The 16,492-nt window shown below is 25.0% G+C and overlaps 7 protein-coding genes across 12 annotated transcripts; 3 read left to right on the plus strand and 4 right to left on the minus strand.

The window, feature by feature from the left end:
• Window positions 1-229: 229 nt before the first annotated feature.
• Window positions 230-5,477, plus strand: LOC122710355 (trimethylguanosine synthase). 2 transcript variants are annotated; one of them, XM_043928154.1, is made up of 8 exons: window positions 235-481; window positions 955-1,090; window positions 1,227-3,064; window positions 3,166-3,412; window positions 3,482-4,085; window positions 4,216-4,347; window positions 4,409-4,707; window positions 4,818-5,477. In XM_043928154.1, exons 1-8 carry the CDS (start codon window positions 372-374, stop codon window positions 4,926-4,928), a joined length of 3,477 nt encoding a protein of 1,158 aa, XP_043784089.1. In that variant the 5' UTR covers window positions 235-371; the 3' UTR covers window positions 4,929-5,477. The 2 variants fall into 2 exon arrangements, with proteins under 2 accessions (XP_043784088.1, XP_043784089.1); XM_043928153.1 differs by having other exon boundaries at window positions 230-481; window positions 3,166-4,085.
• On the minus strand, window positions 4,758-9,770 carry LOC122710356 (gastrula zinc finger protein XlCGF58.1-like). 5 transcript variants are annotated; one of them, XR_006345922.1, is made up of 8 exons: window positions 9,180-9,275; window positions 7,874-8,510; window positions 7,698-7,805; window positions 7,403-7,605; window positions 7,156-7,331; window positions 6,424-7,083; window positions 5,888-6,357; window positions 4,758-4,868 (listed from the first exon to the last, which is right to left on the minus strand). XR_006345922.1 is itself a non-coding variant. In XM_043928158.1 (8 exons), exons 2-8 carry the CDS (start codon window positions 8,441-8,443, stop codon window positions 5,993-5,995), a joined length of 2,013 nt encoding a protein of 670 aa, XP_043784093.1. In that variant the 5' UTR covers window positions 8,444-8,510; window positions 9,180-9,275; the 3' UTR covers window positions 5,613-5,992. The 5 variants fall into 5 exon arrangements, 4 of the variants coding, with proteins under 4 accessions (XP_043784093.1, XP_043784092.1, XP_043784090.1 ...); XM_043928158.1 differs by lacking the exon at window positions 4,758-4,868 and having other exon boundaries at window positions 5,613-6,357; window positions 7,874-8,244; window positions 8,314-8,510; XM_043928157.1 differs by lacking the exons at window positions 4,758-4,868; window positions 9,180-9,275 and adding an exon at window positions 9,653-9,770 and having other exon boundaries at window positions 5,614-6,357.
• Window positions 9,398-10,793, minus strand: LOC122710358 (leukocyte receptor cluster member 1 homolog). The gene is made up of 3 exons (XM_043928159.1): window positions 10,733-10,793; window positions 10,553-10,652; window positions 9,398-10,459 (listed from the first exon to the last, which is right to left on the minus strand). Exons 1-3 carry the CDS (start codon window positions 10,753-10,755, stop codon window positions 9,656-9,658), a joined length of 927 nt encoding a protein of 308 aa, XP_043784094.1. The 5' UTR covers window positions 10,756-10,793; the 3' UTR covers window positions 9,398-9,655.
• A 167-nt stretch (window positions 10,794-10,960) lies between these two features.
• LOC122710359 (small nuclear ribonucleoprotein F) lies at window positions 10,961-11,730 on the plus strand. The gene is made up of 2 exons (XM_043928161.1): window positions 10,961-11,069; window positions 11,383-11,730. Exon 2 carries the CDS (start codon window positions 11,406-11,408, stop codon window positions 11,670-11,672), a length of 267 nt encoding a protein of 88 aa, XP_043784096.1. The 5' UTR covers window positions 10,961-11,069; window positions 11,383-11,405; the 3' UTR covers window positions 11,673-11,730.
• A 20-nt stretch (window positions 11,731-11,750) lies between these two features.
• On the minus strand, window positions 11,751-12,323 carry LOC122710360 (chromosome transmission fidelity protein 8 homolog). Its single transcript, XM_043928162.1, has 2 exons — window positions 12,262-12,323; window positions 11,751-12,187 (listed from the first exon to the last, which is right to left on the minus strand). The coding sequence occupies exons 1-2, from the start codon at window positions 12,321-12,323 to the stop codon at window positions 11,857-11,859; spliced, it is 393 nt and encodes a 130-aa protein (XP_043784097.1). The 3' UTR covers window positions 11,751-11,856.
• A 752-nt stretch (window positions 12,324-13,075) lies between these two features.
• On the minus strand, window positions 13,076-15,319 carry LOC122710420 (type 1 phosphatidylinositol 4,5-bisphosphate 4-phosphatase). Its single transcript, XM_043928266.1, has 8 exons — window positions 15,220-15,319; window positions 15,053-15,147; window positions 14,747-14,978; window positions 14,478-14,662; window positions 14,197-14,406; window positions 13,979-14,119; window positions 13,812-13,866; window positions 13,076-13,647 (listed from the first exon to the last, which is right to left on the minus strand). The coding sequence occupies exons 3-8, from the start codon at window positions 14,829-14,831 to the stop codon at window positions 13,562-13,564; spliced, it is 762 nt and encodes a 253-aa protein (XP_043784201.1). The 5' UTR covers window positions 14,832-14,978; window positions 15,053-15,147; window positions 15,220-15,319; the 3' UTR covers window positions 13,076-13,561.
• Window positions 15,320-15,457: 138 nt separating this feature from the next.
• LOC122710421 lies at window positions 15,458-16,447 on the plus strand. The gene is made up of 2 exons (XM_043928267.1): window positions 15,458-15,595; window positions 15,691-16,447. Exons 1-2 carry the CDS (start codon window positions 15,507-15,509, stop codon window positions 16,310-16,312), a joined length of 711 nt encoding a protein of 236 aa, XP_043784202.1. The 5' UTR covers window positions 15,458-15,506; the 3' UTR covers window positions 16,313-16,447.
• Window positions 16,448-16,492: the final 45 nt, after the last annotated feature.

Raw genomic sequence — 16,492 nt, forward strand, 5'->3', positions numbered from 1 at the left:
TATATATATTTCTTTTTTTATTATTTGTTCTTGATATGTGATTATAGACAAATTACGGCAAATTAGTGTCTAAAAAATATATCTATTCTATTCTAACAAAAGAGTATAATATATAACCTAAATGTAATTATATCATTAATTTTGATAAATATTTCTCGAAAGCAAATTAAATTTAACCAAAAGCAATAGTTATCGATTGAACATTGTAACATGTTATAATATGATGATAATCAGAAGCAACTTCACGATGGTGTGCTGTTCAAGAAATGGCGGATTGTTTTTGCACGGGGGAGTTATAAAAATTTGAGCGTGAGACATGTGGGTGTTGTGACGATTCACGAGCAAGTAGTCAATTAAACACTTCTGTCGGCATGAGTGACCGTTTTTGGGAACCTTTAGCCGAAGTGTACATCGCAAAACAAGCAGAGTCTTCTGACTCTGATAATTACATTTATTGTCTTTGCAGCAGAGTATTTATTCGGTAAATACACTTTCAAAAATATGAGTCACTTATTTGATCAAATATCGCAATTTCATTTCTATATTCTATAGCCGTAGCATATTTATTATTTCTTGGAAAATTGAAGGTAGTACTTGCTTATCGATCAGTGGTGTGACACATGACCTAACCTTGACACCCACTCAAATACGAGCTAGGTCATAATATATTTTTTGAAAATTTTATTCAATTTTTTCTTTATTCAACATCTGTTAACAACATGGTAATATTATTTTTCTAACAAATATATTTACAAGGAATTTTTCAACTTCTGAATACTTGTTTTTTTTATTTATGAAATAAGTGTAATCAAAAATAAACAATTTATATCACATGAAATGATCATATAATATTTTTATATTAATTGAATTTTTTTTATTTTTTATAAGATAAATATAATATAAGAATAATATAATATGTATGTTTCTATTAAACGAATTTTATTTTATTTTTAGAAATCCAGAAGTTTATACAGTCCTTGCTCTAGAGGATGGTAGTGAAGATGAAGATGTTGAAGGTGATTGTGTTGAAGAAATGTTAGACCTTCATAAAAGGTCTATAATAGAAACACAATCTATTGAAAAACATGATGTAAGAATTATTTTTATGCTTTATTTTATTTATAATAAGTTATTTTCAGTTAGTCCAGTGTAATTTGATATATGTATCAAATTTTGTATCGAATAATATTTGAACGAAAGCATATTTTTTTCTTCCTTAAAATTAGGAAGAACCAGTGAGCTGTTACTGCAGTGCATCACACACAGACAACAATTATTCCACAGATGAACATGACTCTGTTCGTGATTCGGCTCATCGTCCTACTGCACATTCCCTCACGCAAAAACTGGGTTTGCATCAATCAGATTCAGGTGCAGACCTATCTGAATATCATGATCAACATGAAGCTAAAAGCATACAAAACTTATTGGCATCATATGGAAAGACTTTTCAAACTACAGAGACTGAACTGGAAGATGAATTTGATAAAGTGAATATACTTGTACAGCACCAAGAAGATAAAGACTTAAAATTTGAATCTAAAATAATAAACATTCACTCATCAGATCATCTTACAAATAGTATCGAAGTTTTAAGTTATGATCCATCCATTTGTAATGAAAATGAATTTCATGTAGAAAATCCATTATGTAATTTAGAAGACAAAGATTTTGAGATACATAATATATTTAAAAATGTTTCTTTGAATGATGGTACATCACAATCTTATAAAGAAGATGTTACACTTAAATATAAGTGTGATCATAAATCTCGTGATTATCCATATTATTCTATGTACTCTAAAACTAAGAGTATAATGGATATTGCATGGGAAAAATATTGGTCTGAAAATGGTGAACGCATAATTTGGACAACTTGGATTAGAAAATATGCAGATTATATAAATCCAGAATATTTACAACAAAATGTACATTTAATAAGTGACGAAAAATTAGAAATGAAAGAAGCTATTGAAAAATTTTCAGAACAAAATACATGTTTTCCTAGTCAAGCACATAGAAATTGTGAACTTGATCGCTCAAATTTTGAAGGAATATTTAGTAAAACTAATAATATTGAAGACAATGAAATAAAAGCAAAAGATGCATATAGTATTAATTTTTCCTTCGATGATGTAAGTAAACAAGAAGTAAGTGATAAAGATGCAGAAGATAATAGGAAAAAATTAACAAATTTCGAAACATCACCAGAAACTGGAGATGGTTGGAATCCATTAAGTCCATTTAGTATGGAAGAAAGTTATAACCAACAATCTAATGCAGAAGATGAAAGACTTTTAACAAGATGTGATTCTATTAATGAGTCAATAGCAAAGACAAATGCAACATCAGATTCTATGACAAACGTTACAAAAATGACTCTTACTAGTTCTAGTTGTGACTCCATTTCTACAAATTCATCTAGTCTCATCAGTTCTGTAACAAGTTCCATTGAAAGCAATATAACAAATACGAGTTCTGATCAAGAATATGCTCCAGAAGATACTGATAAGTATTGGCAACATTTATGGAAAGAAAATTTTCAAATAGAGTATCAAAATCATTATAAATTATTTATAGAAAAATACAAAAAGGAACAATCTGAGATTATGAATGATCAAAATTATAATCAGGAACATAATGATGTAGATATGAAAGAACAAGAAAGTGATGAAAGTATAGACCAAGATTTTACACAAAAAGAAATAGATATTTCTAATAAAATTAATATTTCTGAAAGTAAAAATGCATCTAATAAAAATTTTTCTTATGCTAAAAAAGAAAAAACAAAAAAGAAACGATTAATTATGGAATCAGTAGGAATGCTTATTCAAAATTTAATAGTTAAATCAATAGAAAATGAACCTAATGCAGATAAAAATGAAAAAATTAATGAAATGGAATGTTCACAAGAAGTTGAACAGGAAATTGATCAAACTTTAGTTATACAGAATGAAAATAGCACAATTATTTCTAATGATAACAATAGTATTAAAAAAAAATATCCTAATGGAGGAGATGGAGATGATCCTAATGAAGATAAACCTATAATATTAAAACGAAGGTATAATATATATATATATATATATCTCGCGTTATAATAATTGTTTTTAATTTTTCAATATAAAAATATTAATGTAATATTTATGAGCATTTTTTTTTTAGTCATGAAGCTGAATATGAGGAGACAGGAGAAGGTTTAGAATCGGTAAAAAAAGCATTTTCATTGATGGGATATACTTTCAACGAAAATTATGAGCAATCAAATTTCCAAGGAGAAGTAGTATATAGAAAAAAAAATATTAGGTTACAAAATAGACAATTAAAAATGAAATATTATAGATCCAAGCCAGCAAATAAGCATATATACTTTGATGATAATGGAGTGGAAATTACTAACACTATAGACAAAGTAAATAAAATTTTTCATAAAGCAAAAATATATATAAATAGATTTTATTTATTTTGTTTTGTTTTCCAGGTGAAACATTATTTATCATATTGTCCTGTTTTGCCATCAGCAATAACAGAATCACAATCCTCTGAAAAAGGTTCCTACACAGCACAATTTACATCAAGTTCTGATGATGAATGTGATCGTAGTCTTAAGAAAAAATTGCAAACAAAACGATTTATATTTAGTAAACCAAGCACAAGTTCAATAGATTCAGGAGCAGATAAAAAACAATTTGATGATGTTCATGATACATTAAACATATTTGATAATCAGAATGATGTTTTTCAAAATATCAAAAATGATAATATATACTTTGATCAAGATGAAACAAGTGATTCTACAAAGTGTGTATCAGAAGATCATTTTCCTGAACAAGATAATGAAAACTTTGATGCATTAAATATCGATATGGATATAGATGAAAATCATAGTAACAACGAAATACAAAATATGAAATTATCAGATGAAGATAGTATAAAAAAAACCCTAAAGAAGAAACGAAAGAAACAATCTAAAAGAAATATAAGCCTTCCAATAGAAATAGATAATGATAAAACTTTAATAAAATATTGGTTAAAAAGATATCGTCTATTTAGCAAATTTGATCAAGGCATTAAATTGGATCGTGGTATGTTCTTTAATATTACATATATGAAAATTTATTTTAAATTTATGTTAAGATATATTTATTAATTTTATTAGTTAAGTTAATTTTATTAATAATTTTTTAATTTTTATAATAAAATATTTGTTTATAGAAAGTTGGTTTTCCGTAACACCAGAAAAAATTGCCGAGCATATAGCCGAAAGATGCAAATGCGATACCATAATTGATGCATTCTGCGGTGCAGGAGGAAATGCTATACAATTTGCTTTCACATGTGAAAGAGGTATGTTCATTTATATATAAATAATTAATACATAAATTCATAATATTTTTTTTTTTCACAGTATTAGCGATAGATATAGATCCAGTTAAAATCGAACTCGCTCGAAATAATGCTCGAATTTATGGTGTTGATGACAGAATAGAATTTATTGTTGGAGATTTCTTTACACTTGCATCAAAGTTAATCGCAGATGTTGTATTTCTAAGTCCACCATGGGGAGGACCAGGATATGCTAAGAATGAAACTTTTGATCTCAATAATATTATGCATCCCATTGGTGGAGAAAATTTATTTAATATAGCAAGAAAAATCACAGATCATGTGGCCTACTTTCTACCTAGAAATGTAGATACTATGCAGGTAAATTTTTGTAATTTCATAAAATTCAAAAAATTTCGATATTCTATATTATTTTATAATATATTCTACAATAATTGCTTTGTTTTTTATACACATATACAAATTTACAGCTTGCCATGTTAGCCGGAGTAGGTGGTGGTGTAGAAGTGGAGCAGAACTTTCTGGACAAAAAGTTAATAGCTTTAACGGCATATTATGGCGAACTGCCCAGGGATTGTTAGTTGTGATATGATGTGTAATTTACGAGAAGATCCGTAACAGCTGCTTAAAAAAAGGAACTTCTCACATTTTATGGATAATTAGCTGTAAATAATAACTCGTATCAATTTGCTTAGGCTATTCTGAAAAGCAGTATTTTTTATTTCATTTCACATTTTTTTTTACAAAATGCATATAAAACGCCGTTATATACTATAATTTACTTAGCTATTTTTTAAACTTTCTATTGGATTTTTAAAAAATATGTTTATATGACACATTAGTTACCATTTTCACAAATCTCGCACTTAAGCAAATTGATACCCAAATTTCAATTTGTGAGACATATTTGTGAAATCCAATAATTAATATGTAAAATCTTTTAAAAAAATCATAAATTCAATCTTCCATAGCAATAAGTATTATTTTTACCTGATGATTAATTAAGTCAAAAAGACTAGAGAATTTTTCTTTAGTCCATCATGTAAAATATTATTTTAATCATATTGTAAACTATACGAAACATTGTAATTTACATTTTATATAACGGTTTCCAGATTATTATTTTACAATTTTTATGTACACTTCTACTAATTTCCTATTAATTATCAATAAATACATTCAAAATCTTAAATGTGTTTTAATATATAATAAATTATACTCATAATAAAATTTAAAATAAAAAATCTCAAAATTAGTTTTTTTCAACTATAAAAACTTATTTTAGAGCAAAATAAAGCTTTTTTTGAACAAATATGAACATAGAATCATCAATTGCGATTAATTGATTGAAAATATACATGCTTCCGTTTCTTTAAAATAATGTACAAAATTTAATTTTTTTAAACAAAACATTCGAATTATTAAGTTTGTTTTTGCAGATATAATATACAATTCCAAAAATAGTATCACAATTATGATTTAAAAAATTAATACATTAATTCTAGCATTTCTTTAAGAAAGAACAAGTTGATTCTCATACCTTCTAAGTAACGCGTGACTAGCATTTCTTCAATTATTTTTGAAGTATAAATTTCTGGTTTGTTTTAAATGTATAGAAACATTTTTCTTAATATAGTCTATATTTTCATGTATCAACATTAATTGTTGTTGCACCCGATTCTTCAGGTTCTGCAGGAATAGTTATACCACCAGTATCTATACTTTCTTCTTCCTCCCTTGGAATTTTTAAAAAACAATGCATTGTTTCTTCATCTTCTTGTTCAATTGTTGAATTATTTTTAGTTTCATTTTCTCTTGTTGGCAGTGAACCTTCAAGATGTTTTGATGGTATTTGTATTGTAATTGTTTGTGATGTACCATCTGCAGATGTTGAGGAAGACATTAAGTTTGCTTCTAAAGTATCTCCCACTTTTGAAAAGGCACCTAAGCAACTATAAATTAATTGTGCCGCAGCGATATTACCAGGAAAAACTTCAACATTTTCGCTATCTAAAAAAAGTTATACAGTTTTATAATGATATTTACATATGATTTTAATAAAAAAACGGAATTTACCTTTCTTTTGCATATTTGCTTTGATTAATCCTTTTTCGTGATCTCTTACATGTTGTATATAACTTTGATTTTTAACAGTTTTAAAAGGACAAAGATCACATGTAAATAAACCAGACAATAAAGGATGTCTAGATTTTAAATGATTTTTATAACTACTACTTTGTATTGCAGTATAAGAACAATGAGGACATTTATAAGGTCTAAAACCTGTATGTTGCATAATATGACGTCGCAACGTATTGTGATCTCCAGTTTTGTATTCACAAAGTTCACAACTAAATGGTTTATCGCCAGTATGTTGCCGTAAATGCATTTGCAACATTGCTTTCCTAGCACTAGAATGCCCACAAACATTACAAACATAAGGTCGTAGTTTTGAATGTACTGCTTGAATATGACTTTTTAAACATTTGGAATTTGCATAAGTTTTTCCACACATATCACATTTTTTCGATGTGTACCACCGAGTTACTTCCAATGTTTTACGATCCAAATGCATAACTCTATGATTACGCAATTGACTGGCTTGTTTAAAACATTTACCACATTCCGAACATTCATACTCACGAGTCTCACTATGGACACGCATGTGAGTTAAAAGTTTCACCATTGTAGCACTTTTATATGCTTTACATATTTTACAAGTAAATAAACCTATATCTAAAAAAAAAATATTTAGTAATAAATATATTTTAATGCATTATTATTCAAATATTGATATAAGATATTTACCAATTTGATGTTTTTTCCATAAATGTAAACTGCATTGTCTCCACTTGGTAAATTTCATATCACGGCAAACGGTACATTTAAATGCTGTTCCATTTTGTGATTCTGTATGACAAAGTGCATGTTGTTGCATTGTTTCTTCTGTAGAAAATTTATATGGACATCCTCGATATGAACACCTAATAAAATTTATGAATAAGTAAGTAAAATATATATGCTTTTAAAATTCTTATAATAAAGATATACATACTTTATATTTCTTTCCATTAATTCAATCATTTTTTTATTGAGCATATATTCAGAATTTAAAGGTTTTTGAATCTTAACTTGACGTTTTATATCATTATTTTCAACACTCTGTCCTATACACTCTAATAATCCAGAATCTTTTGAATCATCTGTTATATTTTCTTTACCACCTTTATTGGCACCTGTGTCTGTTAATTGATGATCCTGAAATAACAAATATTATTATAATTATTTTTATTTATATTTTTGTTTTCTATTATATATAAGAAAATTTAAAAAAAATTTTAAATAATTACATTTATCATATGCTCTTTACAATCTTCAATAGAAGGAAAGCAATTAGAACATTCTCCACACATATATAATAATTTTACTTCATCAATATTTTTAGATTCTTCTTTTACCTGTAAAATTTATATTATTGTAATATCAATATAAATGTTACAAATGAAAAATTAATTTTAAAACTCACTTCTATATCCATTTTAGGATTTACATGTGTTTTTTGAAAGTGATGTAATAATTGTGTTTTGTCTTGAGTAGTATAAGTACAGATTTTACATTTGAATGCTGTTACAACTTCTACAAAATCATTAGCATTTACATTATGTTTTTCCATAATCAAATTCTTTTCATTCTGTCCCACGATAATTTCATATTGTTCTTGAGAATGTTCATCAATATTTTCAATTACTAATCCTTCATTAGTAATAAACTGTGATTCACAATTAACATCTTCTTTAGCCAATAACACTGTTTTATTTTGAGATTCATTTTCATCTATTATTTGATTAAAATCTAATTCTTGTAATTCTCCATTTTGAAATGCGTAAACCTGACCATCTAAGCAAATTAAAGAAATTGATTCATCCTCTTTTGCTACTTGTGATTCATCTATAATATTTATTGTACTTTGTTCTTGATTAATTGATGCAGTTTTTGTTATATCTATAGCTGGATCTGATATAGTTTGTAAAATATATCTAGTGCCATTTATTTCATAACTTAGATATGAAGAATCTTCAATACTTCTTTCATTCATGGTGATTATATTTAATTAAATCATATCGTAAAAGTACTTGATATTTAAATTAGTAGTAACATTTTGCCTATAATACAAATATAAATATTAATATTTGCAGATAAAAAGTTAAATATTTATTTTTAATTTTTTTAATTGTAAAAAGTTCTTAAATATAATTTATAAATAAAAATTTAAAATTATAGGATAATAATATATTTATATTTGAATAAATAAAGATATTAAAAAGTAAAGATATTATATTAGAGGTTATATATAAAGAATAGTATAGTAGTAAAGATATAAAAAGGTTATTTTAAAATTAATTGTTTACTTGGATTATATATTACCTTTATTACAGATATTTTATAAACTATAATAAACGTAGATATTTTATATTTAAAATATGTACAAAATAAATACATTATTTATAATAATATTTTAAAGTGCCGATGTTTATATAAATTAGTGAAGAGGTTATCTTAAGGTCGATTTGTAACATGACTTAAAAATTTAATTTTTCTTACAACAATTGAAGTCAATTTATTATATTTCTTAGATTTAAAATAAAAACTTTTATAAATTGACATTTCTTCGTAATTAAGTATATTCACAGCTGTTCAAATTCGAAAATCACGTTATACAAAAGTAACTCGCGCGTTCTACAAGTCTGGTTGGAAATTTCAAATAGGACTTTAATTTTACCTTAAATGGAAATAATTAATATATATATATATAAGTAAAAAGTATTACTTACGAGCAGAGAATTTAAGTCAAGTGATGAACAAGAATACTGAAAAAATGACATAAACGTCAAATTTTAATACATTATCCATGAGACCCGTGATATTCCACCATCTTGTATCACGTGATACCGCGGAATTTAGCATAATTTAGTAAATTTACGAGGGATATCTGGTATTTCATTCAATAACGATTTAAATATCTTTTCTTTTTTATTTGTATTTTATTGCACTTTATAAAATAAAAATACTTTTGGGATATTCCATAATGAATTATATCTTATTTAACAACTGAATTATTATTATTTTATTGTTAGTATCAACAACTGGACAAAAATTCTATGTAAGTTATATCTGTATATGTATATATATATATATGTATATATGTAATTGTATATTGATATTTACATAATTGTAATAAAAAATAAATAACAATTTCAACATAAAAATATTTAGTTCATAATTATAATAATAAAAACCAACTTACATTTTATTGTTCTCTCATTAGATGCATATTAGGGGTTCTTTCAGCATTTTGTCTAGCAATTTCAGGAAAGAATTGTGAATTATATTTTTGTTTAATAGTAGATTTAGGGGGAGTTTTTGGAGTTACTGTTGGAACTGGATCTCCTCTTAATTTAGCCAATAAAGCTTCTGTTCTTAATTTTTCACTCTGTTCTCTTAACAATCTTTCTTCTCTCAATTTTTGTATATCTATATTTGGTTTTTCTGCTGTTTGTTTTTCTTTATTTCTATATTTTTCTTTCTTATGTTTTTTAGATTTTTTATGTTTGTGTTTTTTTAAATATGTTTTATGATCTGAATCATATTCATCTAGATTATCATTTTTTCTTTTAACAGATTCTGATTTAATTTTTGAAGATTTTTCTATAGAAGTACTTCCCATAATGTTCAAATATTTTTGGATATCATGAATAGGATCATCCAATAATTTTTTTTTAATTTGTACTTCTACATCTTTCTCAGTGTCTTTTAATCTTTTAGGTAATTCTTCATACCAACATTTTTTACCTGTTGCTTCATTAGTATCTTGTCCAAGATATGTAAGATAACCAATTTGTTTTTCATATTTTTCTTTCTCTTCTTTTTTCTCTCTTTCATGTTCAACATTAGGTTTATTATAATCAAGTTTTCCTTCTTCTAATTCAGCAAAAAAATTAACATGATTCCATTTTGAAGAAGAGGCATTTGTTGTACTTTTTATTGCTTCTGTTCGTCCATCATATTTTGATCTAGCTTTTTCTCTCAAAAGATTAATTCTAGCTTCAGCTTCCTAATAGAAAGTTGACAAATCCCATGATTACATAATCAATTAATAATTAATTAATGATTAATAATAATTTTCTTTGTCCTCATTTATACTTACTGCTTTTTCAACTCGTTCTTGTTTAATTTTTTCTTCTTCTGCAGCTTTTGCTTCATCCCGCCGTACGCGAGCAATATTTTCCTTAGTACGTACATGCCATCTAAAAAAAATAATATGTATAATTTTGATGAAATATATAAAATATTAATATTATTAGATATGAATTACTTTTAATTATACCTTTTCTTCGGTAAAATATTCATTTTCAATTAAATATAATTGCTTACAATAAGAAGTATAAATTTCTTATTGTAAACTTTATAACTTTATTTTTTTAATTTTATTAATAAATCTTTTGATTAAATCGTATAATATATACGTAAAATTAGATAAATAATTTAAAATCTATAATACAAAATATTTCGAAAGTTATAAGCGATTTGACAAGTTTAGGTTATTTTCCTATAGTAACAGCCATTTCTAATACAATAGATCGCATGAAACTAAAGCGTCGTGTTTTTTTGTAAGAGTTTAAAGGAGATCAAAATTTCTTCTTTCAATATTATTTTTTAAACATGTAAGTACAAGTTTATATGAAATTTTTTGTTATGAATAACAAATAATTTCATAAATTAAATAAAACTTAAATTATAGGTTTTTATAATATTTTCAATATTTATACATAAACTTAACCTTAAGATTAAATATCATATTTATTAAATTTTTTTGTTATTTTTAAGTTTAATCAGATTGTTATTTTTTTTGTTCTCATTTAAATTATTAACTAATTCTTTTGAAATATTATATATTATAATTATTTTTTATTATCATATTATTATATTAAATTTTTAGATATTTCTAACATGTACATTGTGTAATATTTTTCGTAGAAATTAAAGAAAAATACAACACAATGGCAGCTACAATGCCAATAAATCCAAAACCATTTTTAAATGGTTTAACAGGTAAACCTGTTATGGTAAAATTAAAATGGGGTCACGAATATAAAGGCTATCTTGTTTCTGTCGATGGATATATGAACTTACAATTAGCTAATACAGAGGAACATATAGATGGAAATTGTACTGGCAATCTTGGTGAAGTTTTAATCAGATGTAATAATGTAATGTATATAAGAGGTGTAGAAGAAGAAGATGAAGAAGGAGAAATGAAGGATTAGATTTTATATTGTTTATACATTAATTTAAAATGTTTATTTTTAAGTAAGATTAATTGTCTAAAAAATAATAAAATTATGTTTTTTAAATACATGTAAATTTATTTATCAATAATTATAACATTTAATTTATACAAAGTCTATAAAAACAATTATTTCATTTAGATATCATTTTTTTTTATTATGTTTAATTACCTTTTGGAACATTTGTTATGATAGGTTTTGGTCTTGATTTAAAAATTAATTTTTTTTTTACGATTGCTGTAACAATATATTCCGTTTTTTTCTCAGAAGTACCAGTATTATCAATTATTTCATTACTTTTTTTAGTTAAAACTGCAAATGGTTTTGGAAGTTCCATTTCTTTTCCATGTAATACATGAATCCCAATTATAAGTATAGGCGTACCAGATTTTGAAAAATGCAAATCTCCGATATATTTATTTGTGATATCCACAGATTGAAATTTTAAATCACCTTGTAATTCAATAATAGCCCATTCTTCAATTTCTCCATCTCTATAAAATAATAAAAACTCATTATTTGTATCTAATATTAAAATTGATTAATATTTTTTAATAATAAATAATACTTTTTTATTGGTATGATCATATTAAGTTTTGGCGGTAAGGAGAACTTACACACATGTAACATGTATGTAATGCATAAATGTATAAAGTTACTAGATATTAGATAAAAGCTTAAGTCAAGTTTACAACAAAAATGAATGAATGAACTAACTATACTTTGTAACAATTACTATTTATTGTCAGAGAATTAGGTTTAAATTTTAAGGTTTAAAAATATTCTTAAGATTATAAAAAGCATTACATAAATAATTTTATAAACAAGAACGTTACAAAATGAAATAAGAAGAATGAATTATTATTTTTCTTTTATATAATAAATTAGTTAATTATAATAATATCACATATTTTATATACTTACATATATTTTTACATATCTTACGCTGTAAAAATGTACATGCTGAAATATGTATATAAGACTAAAATTCTAATTTTAATTTAGTTTTATTTCATATATATCATGTCTGAAAAGGGCAATTTATCTATTGCATAATTATTTGATAATTAAACTTTCAGTTGATTATCAAAAATTAAATTCTTACAAACTTTTTTTAAAAAAGATGTTATGCGCAAAGTAGGAAAATAATTTAATAATTTTGATTATGCAATGGTAATAAAATAGATAATAACATTCTCAACATATATATTTTATATAATTTTACTTGCATGTCAAATAATACATAAATTCAAAAATGTCTTTCAAAACATTATATTCTTTTAAAAAGATATTCATATGACAATGCAAGTTCATAATTGCAAACATAATATATAGCTATATGTATAGCTGTTTACAATTGGAATAATATTCATGCAAGAATGTTTTATTTGCATATATATCTATGTGCATTTTGTATATTTACTGCAATGTAGAAAGCATATATAGTATATTTTCATTCAAATATGAAAACAATATAATGGGGTTGTTGTTTTGGTCCTGTGCTTGTACATATAAAAGTGCAGAGGAACAATCCTTTGTTTTTAAAATGGATACCCCATTCTTTTCTAGTATTTTTTATGTTTTTGTGATGTATTACCTTATGTGAGAAAGTGTCATACATTTATTACACATTCTCTTTGTCCGTAACATGTACATCTGCATATGTATATGTAAGAATGTTGCACATTATTAGCAATAAAAACTTACATATGCATGTGTAAGGATGTATATATCTACCAAGTATTGTCCCAACAGGACTTATATGTCATTTTATTACTATAAACATTTGATCTAAATATATTATTATACGACATAGATGTTAGAGGAATTGATTTTAAAATATCAGCAATTGATTGTCATTTAGGATATTACATAGGACCTTCTATCATACTAATTTTCATTGTACAGTAATAAATGCTGCGTCCCAAACACAAAAGTGCCAGGAGAAATGCACCTGAAAATAAAATTAAAAAGAAGCTAAATAAATAATTTATTACTTTAATAATATTTAATAATATTTAAAAATATATTTCCATATATTTGAGATATTCTATATTATATATTTATTTGATTATTTATTTATATTAATTGAAATTAAAAAGATTTTCTTACACTTACCAACATAAGCAACATAAATTCCACCACTAGTTTTCACATATGTATGTGTTCCAACCTGAAAATAAAAAAAATACTAATTATAATTTGTTTTAAAACGTATATAAATTATTTTAAATAATTATTATATAATTTTATAAATATAAAATGATATAAAAATATATACTTACAGTCACAGCTATTGCAATTACTAAGGCTATTATTCCAACAATAATGAATGCAATACCTCGACCCCTAGCAAAATCTGGTCCAACAGAAGATATTTTTCGGCAATGTGGACATCGAGCCAAAGCATTATTCAAGGTATTAAACTAAGAAATGTAATAACATATATATTAATTGTAATGAAATTATATCAAAATATATAATTTTTTATTTAATTTCTTACCAAAAATGTATCATGACAGTGAGCACAGCACACCCTACACATTCCAGGCATAGACAAAACAGGTGGTGTAATTGGACTTGGAGCAAGATTAATAATACGTTTACAGTTTGGCCTTGGACAAGCAATACGTTGTGAAGAACTCTTACATATTAATAAACAATTACATGGACAACGAACATATTTCTTTCCAGGTGGTGCATTTCTTATGGGCTAAAAAATATTTATTATTTTTAATTTTAATATGAAGTTTTGCAGTGAATTAAATTATTTTGAGAACGTACTGTAGCTTCATTGCATTGACAACATTTGACAACATGTTGATCTCTTTTACCAGAAATATCTATCATAGCCTGACAAACTCTGCAAGTAACCATAGGCATTCCACATTGATTGCCTGATTCATATGGAGGTGGTACTTCATCAGGACCTATTGCAGATACTGTACTGACTGTTGATTCAGCTTCATCTACAGTAGAATATAATAGGTAACAATAAGCAATCGGATTAAATAAACTTAATTCTTTCGTGAACAAGATTATGTATTATTTACCTACGAAATCGCTGGCATGTGAACTATAAGTGACATTTTCGTTTTTTAATAATGGTTGTCGTTCACCCTTCTTCCCGTCTCCCATGTCGATCTATTAATTTACCCTTTAATGACAACAATTTATTTAAAGTATTGTTTGACAGTACTCCCGGTGCTTCGATGACAAGGATGACAAAATAAAAATTTTTCTAAAATCTTCCCTGGTTCTGCCTGCTTATAGAGTAGAAACTATCTGTTGGAATATATATATACTGTATTATTATATTATAGATCTTTAACGGATTAGTTTAGGAATTCTACAGCCACCTCAGCATTTTCATACGTTGGCTACCCTGTTACTCAATAGTAGTGACGTCTCGTGATAGTACTTAGAGGTTATTTTTCCTTTTTTTTTTGCTTTTCTAACGACAACAAAACTGTTATTAATAAGTGTAGTGATATTGTAAAAATCAAGAATTTTTCAAAGTACTAACGCGATATATTTACAAAACATAAAACCATTCTTATTGTCTATTATTTCGACATATTTTTAATACAATTTGATCAGTTTCACTTCTTAAAACACACTTTTTTCTATACTAGAGTTAACGTATCGCATTGTTGAAACGGAAATATTTGATCATCGAAAATATATTATCTATATATAAACTATATGTAGATTTATCCGAATGATATTTTCATAATATCTCTAATAAAATATTGCTTTATTTTTGATATATTTTATCTTGTGTATGTGCGTGTATGTTTGTAAACAAGATATATGGAGAGAATAACACATTTATGGAATGTGAATCAATTTATTACAAAATTAAATTGTTCACAAAGTAGAAATTTGCAAACGTTTTATATGTAAGTTATACTTTATTTATTAATTTATTTTAAGAGAATAAATTAAGTTAAATGTGAATATAAGTTGAATTTATATGATATTATATTACATATAGAGAAAAATGTAAAAGATTTAGTCATGGAATACATTTGTCATCTCAAAATTTTGGTCCCTCGGTAATGTGTATATATTGTGGATCACTTTGGAATACAATGAATTATACTATTCGAATATCACGAGGTAAACCACTTTCAAAATCCATTAAAAAAATTATACATTCTATGAATAATAGTGAAAAAAGAATATCCAAAGTTCAGAGAACTTTAGTGAAAAAATGTTTAAAAAATAAAATGAATAAATTAATACTTAAATGTTCAGTTTGTTTAAAAAATACTAAAATATCTCTTAATAAACCTCAAAAAGAAAAAATACAAAAAATTACTTTAGAAAATATTCAAAGTTCAAAAAAGAAGAAAAAGAAGAGAATCAAGGATAAGACTGCTGGTTTAAATATTTCTGGAATTTCAAGCTTAGATGTTACAAAAGATGTTGCAAAAGATGTTACAAAAGAATTAAAAGAAAAAAACAAAGAAAAAATGGAAAGCATTAAAAATTTGACCACACCAAATCAAAAGTTAAAAAAATTAAATATAAAAAAATTAAAAGATATTATGAATGAACATGCAACATCTCGAAAAAGGAGAAGTTTACATAGTTTTTTAACAGAACTTTGTTGAAAATAATTTATTGTTAAAGTATCTTATAAAATGTTCTATAAACACAAAATCTTTTATTACATAAAAAAACATTTATCACGCTCCATTTATATATATATATATATATATATATATATATATATATATATAAAGAAAGTAAAGAAACTAGAAGAATTGATATTTAAATTTCAAATCCTATTT

This window comes from Apis laboriosa, unplaced genomic scaffold (assembly GCF_014066325.1).
Source record: "Apis laboriosa isolate Shangri-la unplaced genomic scaffold, ASM1406632v1 scaffold14686_cov152, whole genome shotgun sequence".
Lineage (NCBI taxonomy): Eukaryota > Metazoa > Arthropoda > Insecta > Hymenoptera > Apidae > Apis > Apis laboriosa.